This window comes from Psammomys obesus, unplaced genomic scaffold (assembly GCF_907164565.1).
Source record: "Psammomys obesus unplaced genomic scaffold, mPsaObe1.curated_primary_1811, whole genome shotgun sequence".
NCBI lineage: Eukaryota > Metazoa > Chordata > Mammalia > Rodentia > Muridae > Psammomys > Psammomys obesus.
The window spans coordinates 680,387-699,465 of record NW_026587215.1 but is presented as its reverse complement, the minus strand read 5'-3'; the positions used below and the strand labels follow the sequence as shown (position 1 = coordinate 699,465).

General features: G+C 54.3%; 1 protein-coding gene across 1 annotated transcript; it reads left to right on the top strand.

Annotated features, from left to right (window-relative positions):
- The first annotated feature begins 173 nt into the window (after window positions 1–173).
- Window positions 174–16,096, top strand: Il2rb (interleukin 2 receptor subunit beta). The gene is made up of 10 exons (XM_055603058.1): window positions 174–235; window positions 3,438–3,558; window positions 4,247–4,370; window positions 5,046–5,124; window positions 7,079–7,184; window positions 8,984–9,132; window positions 9,658–9,826; window positions 10,468–10,597; window positions 11,471–11,555; window positions 13,432–16,096. The coding sequence occupies exons 2-10, from the start codon at window positions 3,471–3,473 to the stop codon at window positions 14,137–14,139; spliced, it is 1,638 nt and encodes a 545-aa protein (XP_055459033.1). The 5' UTR covers window positions 174–235; window positions 3,438–3,470; the 3' UTR covers window positions 14,140–16,096.
- Window positions 16,097–19,079: the final 2,983 nt, after the last annotated feature.

Genomic DNA, 19,079 nt, shown 5'->3' with positions numbered 1-19,079 from the left:
ATCGGGGCTAGGTGTGTGTGGAGTTTCAGGCTGCCTCATCACCCCCTCATCTCTCCACCTCCCATTGGGCCTTGCCCCTCATCCTCTATGCAGGAAGTGGGCTCGCTCTGGGTTTCAGTCTGTTGCTGGCCTAGCTGCTGCCTGCTACCTAAGCTGCGGAGCAGGAGATGGCCGTGGACCCAGTCTCCAGTGGGACTGCAGGGACCGTATCACCACAACTCCATGACGCAGCCAGGTGATGCCCCTGAGTGGACTCCTGGGGGCCTAGGGCACCCCACCATCTCTTGCTGGTCATCCCAGGGGACAGAGGGCTGGGGAGGCACTCATCTCTGATTCAGTTTCCCCTGGAGTTTCTGTCTGGGCTTTGATGGCTCCACCTTTGTCTTGGGATTCCCTGGGGATGGGGTAGTCTGGCTGGTTTCTTGGTTTCTTCTTTAAGAATATGCCCTTTCCAATGTCAGGCCACACTGGCTCCTTCCCAGCCCATACTGTGAGGAGCTGTGAGCCATTTTGCTTTGAGGGCTTTCCCTGGGCCCTGTGCTGCGATGTCTTAGCCCAGAGGGGTAGAGGAAAAGGTGAGTAGCTAGAGCCAATGCTCAGGCTGTGCAGTGTGTGGTTCAGGTGGGACCTACCCCTGCTTCCGGTGGAGTGTGGCTCAGCCTGGGAAATACTCCTGAGGCGGCTAGTGAGGGAGAGAGAAGGAATCTCCCCTGGGACCTAGCTGTAAGCCAGATATGCTGACTGACAGGCATGTGAGGGTCCTAGGCTGGAGGCCAGAGGTAGGGTTCCAGCTTAGATTTATTTCTTACTTTACTGGGTGGCTAGAGAGGCCAGGAGCGTCTCCAGGCACTGGGCTGCCTGACGTAGGAGCTTCCTACCTTTAGCTGTGTTTGTAGCACTTCAGGGCCAAAGGTGGGGTGGCTAAGGAAGGCACAGCTATCTTTGAAGGTCCTTTTACTTCCACACACTCTTCCAGGAGATGGCCTCAGTTGAACAGCAAGAGGTGAGCGCTGTGTGTGTGTGTGTGTGTGTGTGTGTGTGTGTGTGTATGTGTGTATCTTTGTGAATGTGTGTCTCTTTGGAGAGGTGGTCAGAGAAGGGATCTCTGAGGTCAAAGGTCAACAGGTCTGAAGGACAAGTTCCTGGCTGTCATATGCCCTTAACCAACCCTGGACTCCACAGACCTGTAGGGCCCCAGACTGCCCAGGGCTGGAACTTGTTCTTTTTATCCTGGGAAACAGGCAGATTTGTGCCTTGAACTTCCCATGTGGAAAGAGCAGTCACAGAACCTACCTTGTGCTGTGAGATCACGCTGTGACATGTGTGGGTCCGGCTGAGGCAAGGGAGCACGGCTTGTCAGTCACCGCTGACCCTCCTCCATCACCATCATCATTGTACTGGAAATCAGGTGACCTAGTTAGAACGACCTGGGCCTGTGGGGTGACAGATCCTGTCAGAGGCCTCGGAGGAGACAAATGAGTCAGGGGTGGGAATGTCTGGTAGCCGTTGAAGGGCATGCGTGGGTGAGCCTCAGGGAGGCAGTGCCTGGGACTCTGAAGTCTTGGGCTTGCTCTGCCAGAGGCCGGCCTCCCGCTGTGTGGTTGTGAGTGGCTGTCTTAGCCTCCCAGAGACTCCATGTCCTTCTTGCTGAAGGATGGTGTTTCTGGTACCCAGCCCCCAGCCAGAGCCTTCCAGAACCTTCCATATTTTCTTGCATCTAACATTGTCCAGGATGGGTGAACGCTCCTGTGCCTCTTCAGCCAGGGGTGGGGAGCAGGCTTGAGTACCTTTCCCTAGGCCAGCTGTGCCTTTGGCTGGGGTTTGTGGTCCAGCCCTGAGCTGCCGATGATCACGCCCCTTTCATCCCTTTTCCTCTCCCTCAGGGTTAAACCGCAGGCCTCTCCCAGCTTGAGGCTGCTCAGAGGTCTGGGCCTAACCTGGCTGGCTGCCTCATCAAAGACCTAAAGTGCTTTAGATCGGCTGTGGAAGCCTCTTGCGTGGGCTCTGTAGGGATGCACTGGGCTCCCTCCTGACCCAAGCACCTCCCGGACAGGGAAGTTCTGAGTGGAACCGCTGTGTAGACTGGGCCCCGGGAGCCTTGGTCTGCTTGTTCGTGTAGTACAGACGCTGAGCGGCTGCTGAGCTGCTGGGCAGAAGAGAGTGGCTGGGAGCCTGAAGGAGCACACGGCCTGAGCAGTGCTCGCTGAGCATACCTGGCAAGCGCCGTCACCAGGCCACGCTGCCTACTCACAGGTCCCCAAACCCAGTCCGTCCGTGCATAACTTTTATCGAGCACCTCCTGTGTGACAAGCTCAGCAATTTGGAGTGGGCACTCTGCTCTGAGAGTCTGTCACCTGTCATGCCAAAGGGGTGGGCAGAAACCCAAGGCAAAATGTCCTTCCTTCATGGGGGAACCAGGGTGTCACAGAACTAGAAGATAGAGGACTATGAAAGGGGCCTTAAAGGACAGCAGGAGCCTTGGTGGTCAGCTCTAGGGAGGCTTTTAGAAGCCTAGACCAGAGCTACCAGCTTGTGTAGATTATAAGAGCCACCCAAGGCAGAGCTTGATGGCCCTGTGCCACCCCTAAGCCTACTTTTCAGCCTTCATCCCATTTTTCCAGTTCAGCCCGTGAAAGATGAGGGTCGACTCTCCAGGGTACCCCATAGCTGGCCAGCAGCTGTCTGCTATTCGATAGACATTATTTTGGGAATCAGACCCAAGAATGAATGAAATCCAAATGCTCCTTGTCCTTATGGACTGTCTATGACTAATGTGCACAGGTGTGTGTGTGTGTGTGTGTGTGTGTGTGTGTTGCATTTAAATTGAACACTGTTCCAAGTCGTGCGCTAAAGTCTTGAGCTGTCCTTCTCTAGCCTGCATCGTGCCTGAAGGATTCCTTCATCCAGAGCATCCATGATGAAGATGACACCCACCCGTTAGTCCCCTAGCAAGGTTGTCCAGTCGCCTGTGTAGCACTCACAGGGCTACGATGTGTCCCCATCACCTCACCTCACCTGCTTATGGGGTGGGCCCCGGCCGGAAGATACTTTATGTGGGAGACCGCTTTCACACCATGCATACAAGGAATCTCCTTGTATCATTACCACCATCATCAATTTCTCACGATGGGTTTGTAAGGACTGGTTTGGTCCGGTGCTTCAGGCATCCCTGGAGGTTTTAGAATGCATCCTCTGAGGGATGGATTTACTTACTACTGTGCACCAAACAAACAAACAAACAAGCAAACAAGGTTGACCAAAAATGCAGTGAAGTGTGTTAAAGAGATGGCAGCTGGTTAGGATCAGGAAGGAAGGGAGTGAGTGCCTGCGGGACAGAGGGCCTGGGCTGGGCTGCGCTTGCCTCTGGCTGGGTGGAGAGCCAGCAGGGTAAAGGTTCTGACCTGTTCTCACTTTGCTCTCTGGTCTCCTCCACTTAGGGCTTGTGTTCTCAGCTCTGCCTCTCAGATGTGATGGCTGCCATAGCTCTGTCCTGGCGTCTGTCTCTCTGCCTCCTCCTTCTGGCCCTGGCTACATCTTGGGGGTCTACAGCGGCAAAGGGTGAGAATCCAGGTTTTTGATGTCCATGCTCTCCCTGACTGGAGGCCTCAGCCCAGACTCCTGCTTCGGAGAGGAGGTCCATCTACAGCGGGAGGCAGGGAGGGATGAACGAAGCAATGGACTAGAGGGCAGCTGTCCACCTCCTCAAGGCCTGCACAGGCCTCTCCCAGGCACGGGCAGAGGCTGTTGATTTCCCTGCTTGGCCGTGGATGGGAGCTCTGTTTCCTCCCTTTGAAATAGGTCTGAATTGGGGATGGCAGAAGGCTCGGTGGGCAAAGTGCCTGTCATGTAAGCATGGGCACTCGAGTCCAGACTCCCAGCACTCATATAAAAGGGTTTAGAAATGGGCTGGCAAGGTGGCTCACTGGGCAAAAGGCTTACCCCACAAACCTGACAACCGAAGTCAGCCCCCCAGGGCCTATGGTGGAAAGAGAGAGTTGATTTCCAAAAGTGGTCCCCTGGCCTGTATGCACATACCATGGCATCTGTGCCGTGTCCATGTCACACACACACACACACACACACACACACACACACACACACACACACGAAATGAGCTTGAATCCTGCCAGTTTGATTTCCCTACCTCCTCCTCTGGTAGGCACAGGGTGCCAGGAGCAGGATAGTGAACTCGCCCAGAAGCCATGTGTGCCCCATAACCGGCCACTCACACCCACTTTGCCCACAGACCGTCCCCATCTTAAGTGCTTTTACAACTCAAGAGCCAACATCTCCTGCCTGTGGAGAGAGGAAGACACCCATCTCGGCCCCCAGGTCACATCCTGCAATGTTAGTGCCAGGTCGGACACCAGGTAAGCGTGGCCTGGTCACAGGGCAGAACCTCAGGGCCGTGGGCACTCTGAGCTGTGGAACCCTGAGCCTGAGCTCCACGGCACTTAGCACCAACATCGGCCACCCAGTCTTTTGGGTCCCCAAGAGCGGGTGGGATCCAGGCTCTAGCGGAGAGCTACCGAGGTCCTGGACCAGGTCGTCTGGAGACAGTGGCTGTGAGCCTTTGAGGCAAAGTTGGACTCCATGTCAGAGACAAACAGGATGCATACTTGGTGCTTCCTGAGGTTTTTGTTTGTTTGTTTGTTTTTTGAGTACTCTGGTATTTTGAGCCCTCAGGCAGCCATGGGGCCATATTGCCTGGGGTAATGCTGTCCTGTAGGGACAGGGACAGGGACAGGAAGTATCTGGGGAGCCAGCCATAGGTTTCTTCAGGCTGAATTTAGGTGTGCGGAGCTTGGGGGCTTTCAGGTGGGGGTGGGGCTGTAGTGACATGTGTTTCTTGGTTACTCTGGCTGCTGGGAGGCCAGGCTGGGATTGGGAGTAGTGAGGGCATGAGAGGGTGTTCTGGAGCACGGGGAGCAGCTGGCCTCTTGTCCACTGTGCTGCTGTCCCCAGCACAGGGAGCCCCGAGAAGGGTCTCTGGTTGGCTCTGTAGTCCTGCCTTGCTTTCTAAGGTGACTTTTCTGTTCTGCAAGGAACTGGAACCACATCTGCAAGTTTTATCTGGAGGGGCAGGCATCCTGGGCCTGCAACCTGGTGCTTGGGAAGCCAAATGTAAGTAGCATGGGCAGTGATGTGTGTGTGTGTATGTGTGTGTGTGTGTGTGTGTGTGTGTGTGTGTGTCCATGTCTTAGAGTCTTTCCAGCTGTGGGCTGAAGCCTCAGGGTGGGCCTGGTCCTCTGCAAGCATCAGCCTGGTGATGCAGAGCAGGCCACCTGAGCTGAAAGGGAAGGACCGGAGGTGGGGTGTTGGGCCTGCATCCTTGCTGCCTCTGCACAGATTGTCGCCCCTCCTCTCTGCTGTGGGTCTTGCCATCCTTTTACATCCCAGTAGCAGTGACAATCATACCAGACGCTGGCTGAGGCCTTAGGGCTAGGGCACAGAGTCATGCTAAGCTCTGGCCTTAGTGCTACCTCATCATAGCTTAGTGACTCTGTGTAGCTTCGGCACCTCAGTTTCCCCTTCCATCAAATAGAAAAGAAAATGAAAGCTCCCTCAAAGGGTTATTTTGGAATGGAGCAGATGCTGAGAGTATTAAACAGACCCCGGCAATTTTGTCTCCTTCTCAAGGAGGAATTTAAGGCCGAGAGAGATGTGGTTGGCATCTGTCGAAGGTCACCCAGCCCTAGGCAGCTGCGGCCTCCTGGTGGCTTTTCCGTATTGCCCAGATGCCTCTTGCAGGGCCCTAGGTCCAGACTATGTGGATGTAGCTTAAAATTTTCCTCAACCCCTCTGGGCAGGAGCAGAGCGAGGGCAGGGGTTTGCCCTGGGGAGTTCAGGCAGTGTTGTCCAGGCTTTGGCAGGCCCTATATGTTCTCAAAGAAAGGGAAGGGAAGGATGGCATACAGCCCAGCTGGCCAGCATCCACATATGGCAGCCTGGGAGCTTTGCAGGGAACTGGCTTCCATCCTGGTCCCATTATGCCATAGCTGTGCGACCTGAGGCGAGTCCCTAACCCTCTCTGTGTTTCAGCCTCCTGGGCTAACTGATGGGAATAGTGGTAGTATAGGTCGTCTGAGAGGGTTTTGAGAAACTGCAAAGAGGTAATTCATGCAAAGAAGAAGGGCAAAAGTTCCCAGCAGCCTGGTCCTGGCAAGGCTTTGAGGATAATCCCAGCAATAGTAACCAACCCGGGCTATTATTAAGGGGGTGAACCTGATCTGGTAGCAGGTGTGAGAGGTGAAGTCCTCTGACTTCACAGAGGACATAGTACCTGGTTGCTTGGTCAGGGAACTCTGATGGCCAGGTTCGAGGCTGGTAAAGGTCAGAGGGCCTAGGCCTCAAGGCTTGTACTGCAAACTCCTACCCAGTCTCAGAGCGTAGGTGTTACCATGGCCTGCCTCTGAGCCTCCTCCCGCAGCCTACTGTCCACACACAGGCCTGCCTACTTGGGGGACCATGCCACTCACCCTCTGTGCTCTGGTCATTCTGGGAAACGGTGTCTGCAATGGTCTCGTGTGAACCTACTTCCTGCTATCCAGCTGAGTGGTCACAGTGAGCAGCGTGGGGGGGGACTGCTGTGTTCATCAGCAAGGTGTGAGCAGTGGCTACCCAGGACACACTCAGTACCCAGCCATTTTCTTCCAGAAGAATCAGGGCACAAGGCTAGTTGACAGGTCCCGTTCTGCTTTCTGTGGCTGTCCTTCCTGGGATCTTTGCTACTTGCATACCTCCTGTGATGAGAAAGTTCCTGCCAACCCTGGTGGCCTACTTCAGTTTACATCAGGGATTATTGAGTGACTATGCTCCCTGTGCCAAACCCAGCCATTGCCCGTGTTTGTAAATAAAGTTTTATTGGAATGTGGCCCTTGAGTTGTGACAGAGACTGTGTGGCCTGTTTGGCTAAAAATGCTCACAGCCTGGCTGGTTAGAGACAACATTTGCTGTCCCCTGCCTTAGCTAGCCGGGTAGAGACAGGGCCTGTCCTTGCCTTGACAGGACAGGTTTTAATGGTCCCTTCTCCTCAGTGGCTTCTGGCCTCTATACCTCTGCCTTTCCTCCCTCGTAGTCCCAGAAACTGACTGCCGCAGATGTCCTCAACATGAGCATGGTTTGCTTGGAAGGGAAGGGCTGGAGCATGGTGGAGACCTACAATTTTCATCCCTTTGAGAACCGTGAGTACAGAGCCTAGGTTTGTGGGTGACCTCTCACCTGTCAGCCTTTCCCAAGCCTGTCCCAGTGCCTACGGGAAAAGCTCCCCCAGATCCCAACCTCCCCACTCCACTCCACCCCTGCCTGGAGCACCCTTGCCTGGAGATTCCCGCTTATCCTTCAACTCTCACCTAGTGGCGGGTCTGTCCCTCCGCTGGGCCTGCAGCTCCTCTGCAGCAACTCCTCTCTGCAGCAACTCCCTGAGCATTCAGCTCCAGGCCCAAGCAGGGGAATGCTTTCGGAGTGGCTGAATGTTTTCCAACCTTGGAGGCCATCTCTAGAGAAGAGAAGGGATATAAGTGAGATCCAGGCAGAATTCAAATTGCAGCCCTGCCTTGACTCATCTGGCTGGCAGCTCACAGCTGGGCCTTGGTTTTCTTCTCTGCGAAGTGAGCATAATTAAGGTCGCCATGTCAGGAAGGAAGGAGAGCTAGGATGCCTAAACTGCTCAGCATCGAGTCACAGGAGAAAACCAGTGTTTAGTTTGGGGAAAATGAAGTAACTCTCACACTTAAAATCCACGCAGGTAGGAGCTGGAGAGATAGCTCAGTGCTTAAGAGCTCTGGTGGCTCTTGCAGAGGTCCTGAGTTCAATTTGCAGCAAACACATCATGGCTCACAACCATCTATAATGAGATCCGATGCCCTCTTCTGGTGTGCAAGTATACATGCAGAATACTCACACATAAAATATAAATAAATAATCCACGCAGGCTGGGCATGTGGCTAGTGGTAGAACACTTGCCAAACTTGTACCAACACATTCCCACAAATATTAATATACAAACATATAATTTGTATATATAATTTGCATATAGTATAATTTCTCAATTATACTATTATGCATCATAGAGGTTTATAGTTTATATTTACATTTAATAAGTATGCTAATGGAATACACAGATATAAATTTATGTAAATGCTATGTAATTAGTTATATGTTTACAATTATTTAAATTTATGCCATATATAAATGTATTAATATATGTATTTTATAAACAAAAATACGTCAACAATAGATACATGGATAAAATAAAGTACATGAGCTGTTCCCTGTACAGCTCTCAGATCAGTCTTGAAGCAGGGAAAGGCTGCTTGGCAATCACTTAAAAGCTGATATGTCACTCCTGGAGAGTGCCTCAGGTACCAAAGGCTCGGCAGACACCACAGTCCCTGAGTCAGGCATCCCGGGAGGGACAGTGGGTGCAAAGGCAGAAGATCCCCAATAGAGTCACTCTTTCAGGCGTAAGCAGAATAACAAGAGCAGTGGCTGAAGTGGCAAAGCACCACTAGGGAGGGAAGGCTGCTCCATATGAGCACAGGACTGAGGAGAAGCAGGTGCAGAGGAAGAGGAGCAGGGGCCAAGAGGGAGGGAAGATGGTTCAAACTGTAGTGGAGTGAGTTCAGATGATGGGGAGAAGTGGGTAGGTGTGGAGGAGGAAACGAAACAGGTTCAGAGCAGGACATGGAGAAGGGAAAAGAAGTGGGGCACTGCAGAGGAGGAAGAAGGTGCAAAGTTGATGAGACAACAGTTGCAGAGGAGGAGCAGACGCAATGGAGGAGGGCCAGCAGGTGCAGAGGAGAAGGGGCGGGTGCGGAGGAAGAGGAGTAGCAGTCGAGGAGGAGAAAGCGCATCGAGTTCGGAGGAGGAGCTGGTGCTGGGAATGTTGTGCGAATGTTGTGCGGTGGAAACTGGGCTGAAAGTTCTTGGTATTGTACTGGTTGGTTCACGCTTTCTGTTCCCTTCTCTCCTCTGTCTGCAGTTCGCCTGTTGGCCCCTCATTCCCTCCGAGTCCTGCACACTGAAGCCCACAGATGCAACATAAGCTGGGAGGTCTCCGAGGTCTCTCACTACATTGAAAAATATTTGGAATTTGAGGCCCGTAAACGTTCTCTTGACCAGAGCTGGGAGGTGAGGGCGTGGCCAAGGCCCTGCTTCGGTGGCGGGCACCTCCCTGTTCTAGGGCACGCCTTTGTCCTTTTCTACAAGGCTGCTGTGCAGCTGATTCGTGCTCCTCCTCCTCTATTGCTTGGCGCTACCTGCTTTGCCCATGCTTTTATGGCTTGAGGACGCACCTGGGTTTGTGTCTATGTAGAACCCAGGGCAAGGTGGCCTGCGCAGCCCGGCTGCCACCTTTTTACATTACAAATGCAGCGAGTTTCCCCGGCTGCAGGGGAACAGGGGATGCTGGGAACTGCAGCTTATCATACACACACACACACACACACACACACACACACACACACACACGGTCCTTTACTTCTCTGTGGACTGTAAGAGGGAAGGTGGGCAGGGGGGGGGGGGAGAGGACCGTGGAATTTAGGGCCCCAGCAGCCAGGAAATCAGAGAGCTTTGGGAAAAGCTCCTTGCTCAACCTGGTTGTGGGAGGTGACGAGGACAGACGTTGCTCAACCGGATGCCCCCATCTCTGCGCAGGATGTACGCCTGCTAAGCCTCAAGCAGTGGCAGCAGTGGCTCTGCCTGGAGACGCTTTCTCCTAACACTTGGTATGAGCTTCAGGTGCGGGTCAAGGTCCAACCAGTTAAACCCAATACCCGGAGTACCTGGAGCCCCTGGAGCCAGCCCCTGGCCTTTCGGACAAAAGGTACAGTGGACAGCGCGGAGGGAGCTGGGAAGGGGCCAGGGTGCTCCGAGCGCTGCAAAGGTGGGGTCGGTTTCCCCTTCATCTTCCTGCACTTCCCAGAGACGAGGCTAACAAGGAAGGGGTCAGCCGTGGCCCACGAGTGGCAGAAAGACTGTTTCTTTGTGTCCACTCTGAATCACTGGAATTCAGGGCCGGGGACTACCCTTTCCCAGCCCTCCCTGCAGGGCAGGTTCTGTGGTACAAGGTAGTTCTGCCAGAAGCAAGGTAGGCATAGCCTCTCAGCCTGGATACTGTAGGCTGCCCCACCTGGCAAGGACCCTTGAGGGCTCATCCCTCATCATGTCACTTGCTGGGTTCAAGGGACACGGAAGCCCTAGGTGTGATGCTCAAAAGCCTCAGTAACTGGGCTAAGGGGTCAGTCTGGGCAGCCACGGGCTCTGCTGAGAATGCCGAAGGGCCATTGCTTTTAAGCGCAGCCTGCCTTTCTGGACAGGTGAGCCTCAGCAGGACCGAGGATCAAGTGCCTAGCAAAAGCAAGCCTGGCTAGAAACTGGAAGCTGTCAGGGTGTGACTCAGGGAGGAGGAGGGGAGGATCCGGGATTCGGGGGACCTACTGACCTCTCCCCTTCTACTTCTTGCAGCCTGGACAGATCCCGGGGAGAAGACTCTTCCCCTAGCATGGCTCAGACACCTTCTCCTGGGCCTTGGCTGTGGTTTAGGCTTCTTGGTGTGTGTCTGCCTTTTGATCAAGTGCCCGTACCTTGGGCCATGGTAAGGAAACCCCTGGCCAGGCTCTCCTCCCCACCCCATCTCCATCACAAACATTGTTCCGGGTTGGACTGGGCTGCACCCTGCTCCCTCACACCTGCCCTCCCTCTCCCTCCATCCACTTCCTCAACAGCCAACCTGTCCCTGTGTCCCAGCTCCAAAGCTGGTATGGGAAGGGGAGGTAGAGCGTGGCGGGAAGAGTTCCCTGAAGGCTTCCTGAAGCTCGCAGGGGCTTCTGGGTGTCTTTCCCATTGCTCTCGGCCCCCTCCTATCCATCCCAACCTCGCCACACTCCTGCCTGAAACCCTTCTTAGAGGGTCTCCATCCCCACCCTTGAGAGCCTCCACTGGAAACTGGGTGCCAATCAGAGCGGGCCCCCCTCCCCTTTCTCCAGTTAGATACGTCAGGTTCTAGGCAGCTGAGTGAGCGGAACACGAGGTAGGACTTTAACTTCCGCTCACTGTCTCCGCAGAGCAGCTGCCGTTGTGCCGTGCCCGACGGGTACCACCCTCCATGGGGGGAGCTCACTTGCACGCCTCTCTCCCCCCTCCCCCTCTAGCCCGTGTGGTCTCCCCGCATGCAGTTCCGTGCCCACAGAGTGGGCAATCCTGTTACACATTTGCTTTGGGTGTGTCTTCTGGTCAGCAGGTCAGCTCCTGGGGAGCAGAGGCCTCCTCTGTAGTTCACTCTTGTGTCCCCGGCACCCCGTACCGTGCTCTCCCTTAGTGGTTGCTCAGTCGACATTGCTGGATGAATGAGTAGATGCAGGATAGGCCCGTCCCCTGCTCTCAGGGCTGTGGGGATGGTGGTAGGCCATGATGCCAGCCCCTTCCTGGTCACACCCTCCGTTTCTCCCCTTCTTCCCTCCCTGGCCAGGCTGAAGAAGGCGCTCAAGTGCCATATCCCAGATCCCTCCAAGTTCTTCTCCCAGCTGAGCTCCCAGCATGGAGGAGACCTTCAGGTAGGAGCCATGGGGTAGAAGACAGAGGGGCAGCCCAGGGGCAAGCTGTGGGGCAGATAGGTGACTAGGTGACAACGGCTTTGCCCTCGGTGAGAGGATACAGGTTGCTGAAGGAAGCAGCCTGTCCCGTGGGCACGGCTCTATCCCCACTCCTCACAGGAGACTTCTATCTAAGCTGCAGGGCCTGGGCTCTAACCCTGCCTCTGCCACTGCCTGGCTGGGTATGTTACAGAGCTTCCCAGTGTCCCAGGGTCCTCGCTTTTACAGCCGGGGGAAAAACAAAGCAGTGATACTGTGTGTATGTGGATGGCCCCGGGACCGTTTCCGGGCACATGGTGGGTGCTAAGGAGCTGCAGGGGGTCCTGTCTGCTTCTCCTGTGCCTGGGGGAACGGATCAATTCCTGCCGTGTCCAGTGAGTCATCACTGTAACACAAATCCTCAGGCCACAAGCCCTGGGTTTGTTTTCAAAGTGTGACCCAGACAGTCATAGCATCTCTCTCCCCAGTCTACCTCCAGAGGCAAGGGGTGGATGGAGGGTGGAGGGCCTCTATTGTTACCAACCCCAGCCTAACTGGGGTTCCCACGGTTGGGAGGCGTGTGGCGGGCCAGAGAGAGCTGTGCTGAAAATGCGAGGGCCAGGCTGGGCTCTAGTCTTGCTGGGCTGGGCTTGTGTGCTCCATCAGGCCTGAGCAAGACCCTTATTATTTATCTGAGACACTCCCAGAACTGAAGGTGTCTTATTGGGGTACTCTCGGTGTGTGTGCGCGCGTGTGCGTGTGTGCGTGTGTACAGGTTTCTGAATGCATGAGTGTGTGTAGTGGGGTGAGTAGCTCCTCAGAACTGTATTTTTGAGCTGGGCGTGGTGCAGCACAACTTTAAAACCAGCAGAGGCAGGCAAGATCTCTGTGAGATCGAGGCCAGCCTGGTCTACAAAGCCAGTTCTAAGATACTCAGGGCGGTTATACAGAGATACCTTGCCTTGAAAAAAAAAAAAAAGAGAAAGAAAACAAAAAAAAGAACCCTGTTTTTCTAAGCTGTATGTTGGTGGCAAACGCCTTTAATCCCAGCACTCAGGAGACAGAGGCAAGTGGTTCTTTATGAGTTCAAGGCCACCCTAGTCTACAGAGCGAGTTCTAGGAGAGCCAAGGCTACATAGAAAAACCCTGTCTCAAAACCAAAGAGCAAACCAAACCAGCCAAGCAAATGAAACAACCCTGCTTTTCCTGACATCCATTCTTCTTCCCCGAATGTGGTGAGGTCCTGACCAACAGACAAACACAAGCAAACCTTGGTTAGCTGAGGGTCAGCAAGGACTTACGATGTGGCCTCTTTGTGTTGTGGCCAGTCGCCATGTTGGTGGCCTCTGGTGTCATGAATCTCGCTCCACTTACATGTAGGTTAGACTGAGGTCCTGCCATGATGGGAAAAGGAGCCACCAATTCTCTATCACTGTGGGGCAGGACCTGTGTCCTCGCTGCACCAGCTTCCTGTGCCTTGAGGCCCTCAAGGACGTGGCTAGCTGGTTGACTCCATACGAGACAGTGGGGTTTCTGGCCCTTCTGTGTTCTCACACCTAGTTCAGTCAAGGTAGACAGCAGGTGCTCAGTAGCCAGCCACACTCGCCCCTAGCCAACATCCTCCCAGACATCTGTGAACCAGCGCTGTGACTGTGTTCATCTATCATTGTGGCCCAAGGTGACAAGCTCAGACAGTCCATCAAGACAGCAAGGCTACAGGATGCTTCCAGGTTGGGGGTCCTAGGTGCTGCTGAAGGATGGAGAGCAGGAGGAAGGGCGGGGGTGGGGGGAGGCGTTGAGTTCAGTGGTGGGGTCGAAGGTGGGGCAGCCCATTTACTCCCCTCACTTTCTCTGGCAGAAATGGCTCTCCTCGCCCATGCCCTCATCCTCCTTCAGCCTCACCGGCCCTGCCCCTGAGATCTCTCCGCTGGAAGTGCTTGACCGAGACACCAAGGCCATGCAGCTGCTCATGCTACAGCAGGACAAGGTCCCCTTATCCTCCCCAGGCGGCCACTCACAGGGCAGCTGCTTCACCAACCAAGGCTACTTCTTCTTCCATCTGCCCGACGCCTTGGAGATTGAATCCTGCCAGGTGTACTTCACCTATGACCCCTGCACAGAGGAAGATGTGGAGGAAGACGGGCCAGGGCTGCCCGAGGGATCTCCCCTCCCCCCTCTGCTGCCCCTGGCAGGAGAACAGGGTGACTACTGTGCCTTCCCTCCCAGGGATGAGCTGATGCTCTTCTCCCAGAGCCTGAGCTCCCCCAGCGATGCCTATGGGGGCAGCACAGAGCCTGAGGAAAGGCCTCCCCTCTCCCTGCAGGAGGGACTTCCCACCCTCTTGGCCCCTGACCTGATGGGCTCACAGCGCCCTCTGGAGCTGGTGCTGGAAGGGGATGGAGAGGGGCTGTCTGCCCATAGCTCTGGGGAGCAGGACGGTGTCCCTGAAGGCGGCCTTCATGGGCAAGGTCAGGACAGACGCCAGGGCCCTGCCCTGGCTCTGAACACTGATGCCTACCTGTCTCTTCAAGAACTGCAGGCCCAAGAGCCAGTGCACCTGGTATAGACAGGTGGGCAGGATGGAGATCCAGCTGCCTGGGTCAGGTCAGGCTGGAGGGAGACTGGTTGAGGGTTCTCCCGAGGACAGTCCACTGTGGACGACCGTCCCTGGTAATCCCTACCCCCAAACCTAGTCATCCACTTCTCAGCTCCACTTGCTGCTTCCTGGTCCAGCCAGGAGCTGGGGTGGGGAGGGGGCAGTCAGCTCCACCTTCCTATTTAGTCATGAGGTCACTAGCTTCCTGTACCCGCCTCACTGGCCCCTGCTCACCTTCACAGGGCAGCCAGAACTCGCCTCCCCAGACACAAATGTGACCTTGCTACCCTTCTGTCCTTGAGCTTGCTGTGGTTCCCTGCTCCTCTCTGCATCGTTTCCGTCCCAACTCTTGCCCCACCAGCACTGCTGTGGAAGCAGCTGTCTTCAAGGAGGGATGTGAGCTGTCAGTGTCCTAATCAGAGCAAACAAAGGGGTCCTGATAAGACAGGAGGCAGCCTGTTGACTGTTGTGGGTCCTTCACAAAAGGGGAGGGTGGGGATTGGAAGAATCATCAGACCAGTCACCTGAGATTCTAGCCACGCCCTGCCCCTCTCCCATCCCCCAGCTATGTGTAACTCTGCCCCTGGTACGCGTGTCTTGGGAGATGCTGGCATAAGTGGCGGGGGGAAGGGTTGACTGGGGTGAGGACTCCGTCTATGTAGCTACGGGAACATCTATTCTGGGGTGTTTTTTTTTTTTTTTTCTGTGAAGCAGCTGCTTTGGGGTCTCCTATGTCTCTGTAAGTAAGCCTAGTAGACTGAAAGGCTCACCAAGCTGGACTTGAGTGCACTTGATGTCATATCTGGGAGAAGCACAGAAAAGCTTACACAACAAGCCTGGTGTCAGTGCTGTCCTTTGTGGAAACCTCGCAAGGATCCTCTGGGGTCTCCTGGGGTCCCTGGTGTAAGCTCTTGGCTTACACCTTCGTAGACACTGTTCGTTGTGCCTCATCTAGATGTCAAACGTCCCTCATCTTCAGGCTTCTCTTGAGCGTCTCTTGAGGGAGCTACTGCTTTCCTAAGGCACTCAAACTTCGCCATTCCATTCCTGAAGGAGATAAAGGGGACAGCTCCTGACCTGTATTCCTTCTTCCGGGCTATCACCTGGCTTCCCAATGATAGGCTCAGGATGGACATAAAGAGCTACACAGCAGAGGCTGTTGGGCCTTGCCATGACTAGCCTCACCAACTCATGAGATCCAGCAGCCCCGGCAGGAGATCTCCCTCAGATGAGAGGCACTACTCTCTACAGACATCTCCGCCGGCACAGAGCCTCAGTTTCAGGGTTGACGGTGCAGTGGTGTTCAGAGCCCATGTCAGAGAAGCGGAGACCCGGACCTAACTAATGGATATCCTGCCCACAGTGCCTGCCTCAGGGCTCCTGCTCGCTGCTTATTGGCTGTCTGGCCACACCGCAGGCCTGACCTAGCCAATCAGGTTATCGTTCAACCAAAAGTCCTGGGAGCAGGCTCTCGGGACAAGCAAGAAGAGATGAGCCAATCGAAAGGAAGTTCGGGCACCACATTTTTTCCTGCCTGCCAGAGGTCAAAAGTCTTGCTTCCTTATGTATGAAACCCCAACATCCCCTCCTGCCACGGGATGCTGTCTGTCACCAGCCTCCTCTGTCTCAGCGAACAGATGAGCCCGGAGCTCTGCACCCACATTCTTGACTATGTATCCCAGGCAAGTGGGCAAACCTTTGGCGTCCTCTTACCTTAGCTCCCAAATAGAAAAATACAACCTATTTCCACTGCAAAAGAGGTCTGGGAAGGATTCGGGTCCCTCTCTTTTAATGATCTCTGTGTGCCATCTTTGTAATTATTTCCTGGAATGTTTTAAAACACGTCTACTTTTTTTTAAATTATGGTTTAAATACATGTATTCACAGATTTTCCTTCATATCGCTCCCGTGGCTGGAAAACCCAATCTTCCTATAAATAAAAGGTGATTGTAAAAAAAGCAGATACAATAAAACTATGTAATGTGTGACTCTGATCTGGGGTTGGAGCCTGGTGGCGGAGTTCCATCCCGACACTGCAAGAGATAGTGTTTTGAAATTGCTGGTGGTACTCTGTCATCTCGGACTAAAAGGGTGATGCTGCTAGGGAACTGGGGGAAACTTCCTGTGGGAAGAAAGCAGAGCTGTTGAGAACATCTTCATCAGTTATAGAAACCACGTTTCTATGCACAGGTATATTCTCCAACATCCCTTAATTTCCCACATCCCAGGCTTGGGTAAGTGTTCCAACAGCTTCTAGTCTGATTTATCATCCAGCTATCATCTGTCTCGCTTCCTCTCTCTCTCTGTCCATCTAGCCAATGATCACCTATCACCTGTCAGAATTTTTATAGTATCTTGAGGAACAATAGCCAGCAATCTCTAGCATTCGTAAAGCTGCATGTGTGGCAGACATTGCCAATTGACCATAGTATACATGGCAGACACTGCTAATCTATTGCACTTATAAGTAGTAGACATTGCTAATCTATTGCACTTAACCATGGCAGACATTGCTAATCAATTGCACCTACGTGGAGCAGACATTGCTAATCTATTGCAGCTAATCGTGGCAGACAGGGCTAATCGATTGCACCTCTACATGGCAGACACTGCTAATCAATGGCACCTGTGCATGGCAGCCATGCATCCTTGATCACAGCCCCCCTTCCACCAGAGGCTGGATGTAGCTTTGGGTTCTGCAGTACTGTGTCTGGGGCTGCCTCAGATGATGAGACCTGTCTGGGTCACTCTGCCTCTCACACAAGGAGCCCTTCACTTTTCCTGGCTGATTCTCCAGGCAGGAGAGCAGGTGCTGAGGTGATGCACCTTGGGAAGCTGAGAGGACATTGGGCGAGGGCTCCAGAAGCCCAGGGACCCAGACGCCCAGCTGGTCCTGGTGTCTCAGGTCCCTGAGAGACCTGAGCTGCTGCTGTGAGGAGAAACGGGCCGCCATATGTCAGGTGGAGATGGCCAGTGCCACTGCATGTCTGATGGAGATCTTGGGAGCAGGGCCAGGAGAGAGCAGCTGGCAGGATAGTGCAGGGAAGGGTGTGCCAGGACCCCCAGGGTCAGGTTTCAGGGGAAAGGCACCAGCTGGAGAGCAGGCACATCAGGGAGTGGGGGGTGGGGTGGAGAGGGGTGGAAATTCTCAGGTGTAAAGTGAGGAGCAGGAGGCAGCCAGGATCATCTGGGAATGCAAGGAAAGGGCTGGGGAAGGAGGCTCGGGCCTCTCCCATGTCCTTCTTACCAAGGCTGACATGTAAGTTCCTTCCCCAAGCTGCATCTCTGCTCTCCTCCTCCTCTCTCGAAGCAACTTCCAAAGCCCAGGCTTTCAGGCAACTTACGGTAAAAATAGTTTGTTCAAGTCTAAGACAGAAATCCAGCCTTGCCCTACTCATCGTGGTGGCTGGGTCAATAGAGGAAACCCCAAGAAAGCAAAAGTAAAACCAAAACAACAAAGCACACTGGAACAGGATGGTGGCTCACTCCTGAACCCCAGCAGCAGGGAGCCAAGGCAGGAGGATCTTAGGTTTGACGGTGGCCAGGTCCATGCAGTGAGTTCCAGGTCAGTCTGGATTATGTGACAAACCCCTGTTCTAACAAACAAACACCACCCCCAAACTTTAACAAACAACTAACCAACTAACCAACCAACCAACCAACCAACCAACCAAACAAACAAACAAACAAACAAACAAACAGAAACTCCCCAAACCTCACAAGCTGGCCAACTTCCTCTGCCTCCACCAAAAAACCATATCACCTCCACATCCTTGAGAGGCAGCAGCTTGCCTCCCACTTGGCGGATGAGGAAACTGAGGCTGGGGTGGGGGTGGTTGAGATGTGTGGCTGATAGAGGGTAGAGATCCTTGGTCCCTAGAACTTTCTGAGTGCAAACCTGCCTGGAGATACTTCTACCAAAGGCGGAAACCCAGGAAGCTCTTTCTCAGGCTCCTGGTAGCCAGTCTCGAAGGAAGACAAAGATGCAATGCCTACCACGCTGCAGGGGGAAGAGAAACCCTTCCCACAGGGCCACTGGCAGGACATGGGGCGGAGGGCATGGCTGCCGGTCAGGCGAGGCAGCCTTGGGCTCCTCCTCATGACTGAAGGAGCCTCCCTCTGTCCACAGCATCCCACAGGACAGGCACCAGCAGCAGCTGCCTCATCCCTGCTCAGCCTCTCCCTCGCCCTCCTGTCTCCATGACCCATCTATCTACCAGGCATGTCTGTTTTCTGACATCACAACATTATACCATCTACCACTGGTTACTTAGTTAGTTAGTTAGTTAGTTTGTTTGTTTGGTCCCATTTTACAGAGGAGACCTGAACTCAGAGTGATCGGATGGCTTGCTCCAGGGCACATAGCTGGAACCCTGCAGAGAAAACGACGTGAACCTGGGTGATCTGTGACATCCAGTGTGTGCCAACAAGTGCCTCAGACCACGTGACAGGAGTCCACTGAGGCAAGAGTGGCAGCTTACGGTGCGTTTAGTGCAGAGGGGAGGAGTGGTCGTGAAACACCCCTCCGTCAGCCCTGGGGCTGCCCCCGCTGCTGACATTTTTCGACGCCAGGGATGTGACACACCCTCTGGGGGCCTTGAGAGAGCCAAGCAGGAAGCGGGGCTCGCTTGAGGCCTGGGGCGCAGGATGCCAGGAGGTGCCCTCGATTCCAGGAAACCGGGGTGCTGAGGGGAGAGAGCAGCTGGTGGAGAGGCCAGCTTCTCCGCCCCTCTGTGCACCTGGCCTCATGTGGGCACGCACACAGGCACACAGGTGTGGGTGTGCTAGAGGTGCTGGCCCTGCGGCTGGAGCGTCCACAGAGGCCTCAGCCTCCGTGAAGAACTGTGGATGCTGCAGACTAGTGGTCAGCACTCATCAGCCTGTCCCCGACTCGCTGCTCTCTGTTGGTG

Bases quoted from the DNA above. Each gene is read 5' to 3' on its own strand.
- Il2rb (XM_055603058.1), top strand. From the start codon at position 3,471: ATGGCTGCCATAGCTCTGTCCTGGCGTCTGTCTCTCTGCCTCCTCCTT. The intron at 3,559-4,246 runs GTGAGAATCCAG...CTTTGCCCACAG, and splicing joins GGGGTCTACAGCGGCAAAGG to ACCGTCCCCATCTTAAGTGC. The intron at 7,185-8,983 runs GTGAGTACAGAG...CTCTGTCTGCAG, and splicing joins TTTTCATCCCTTTGAGAACC to TTCGCCTGTTGGCCCCTCAT.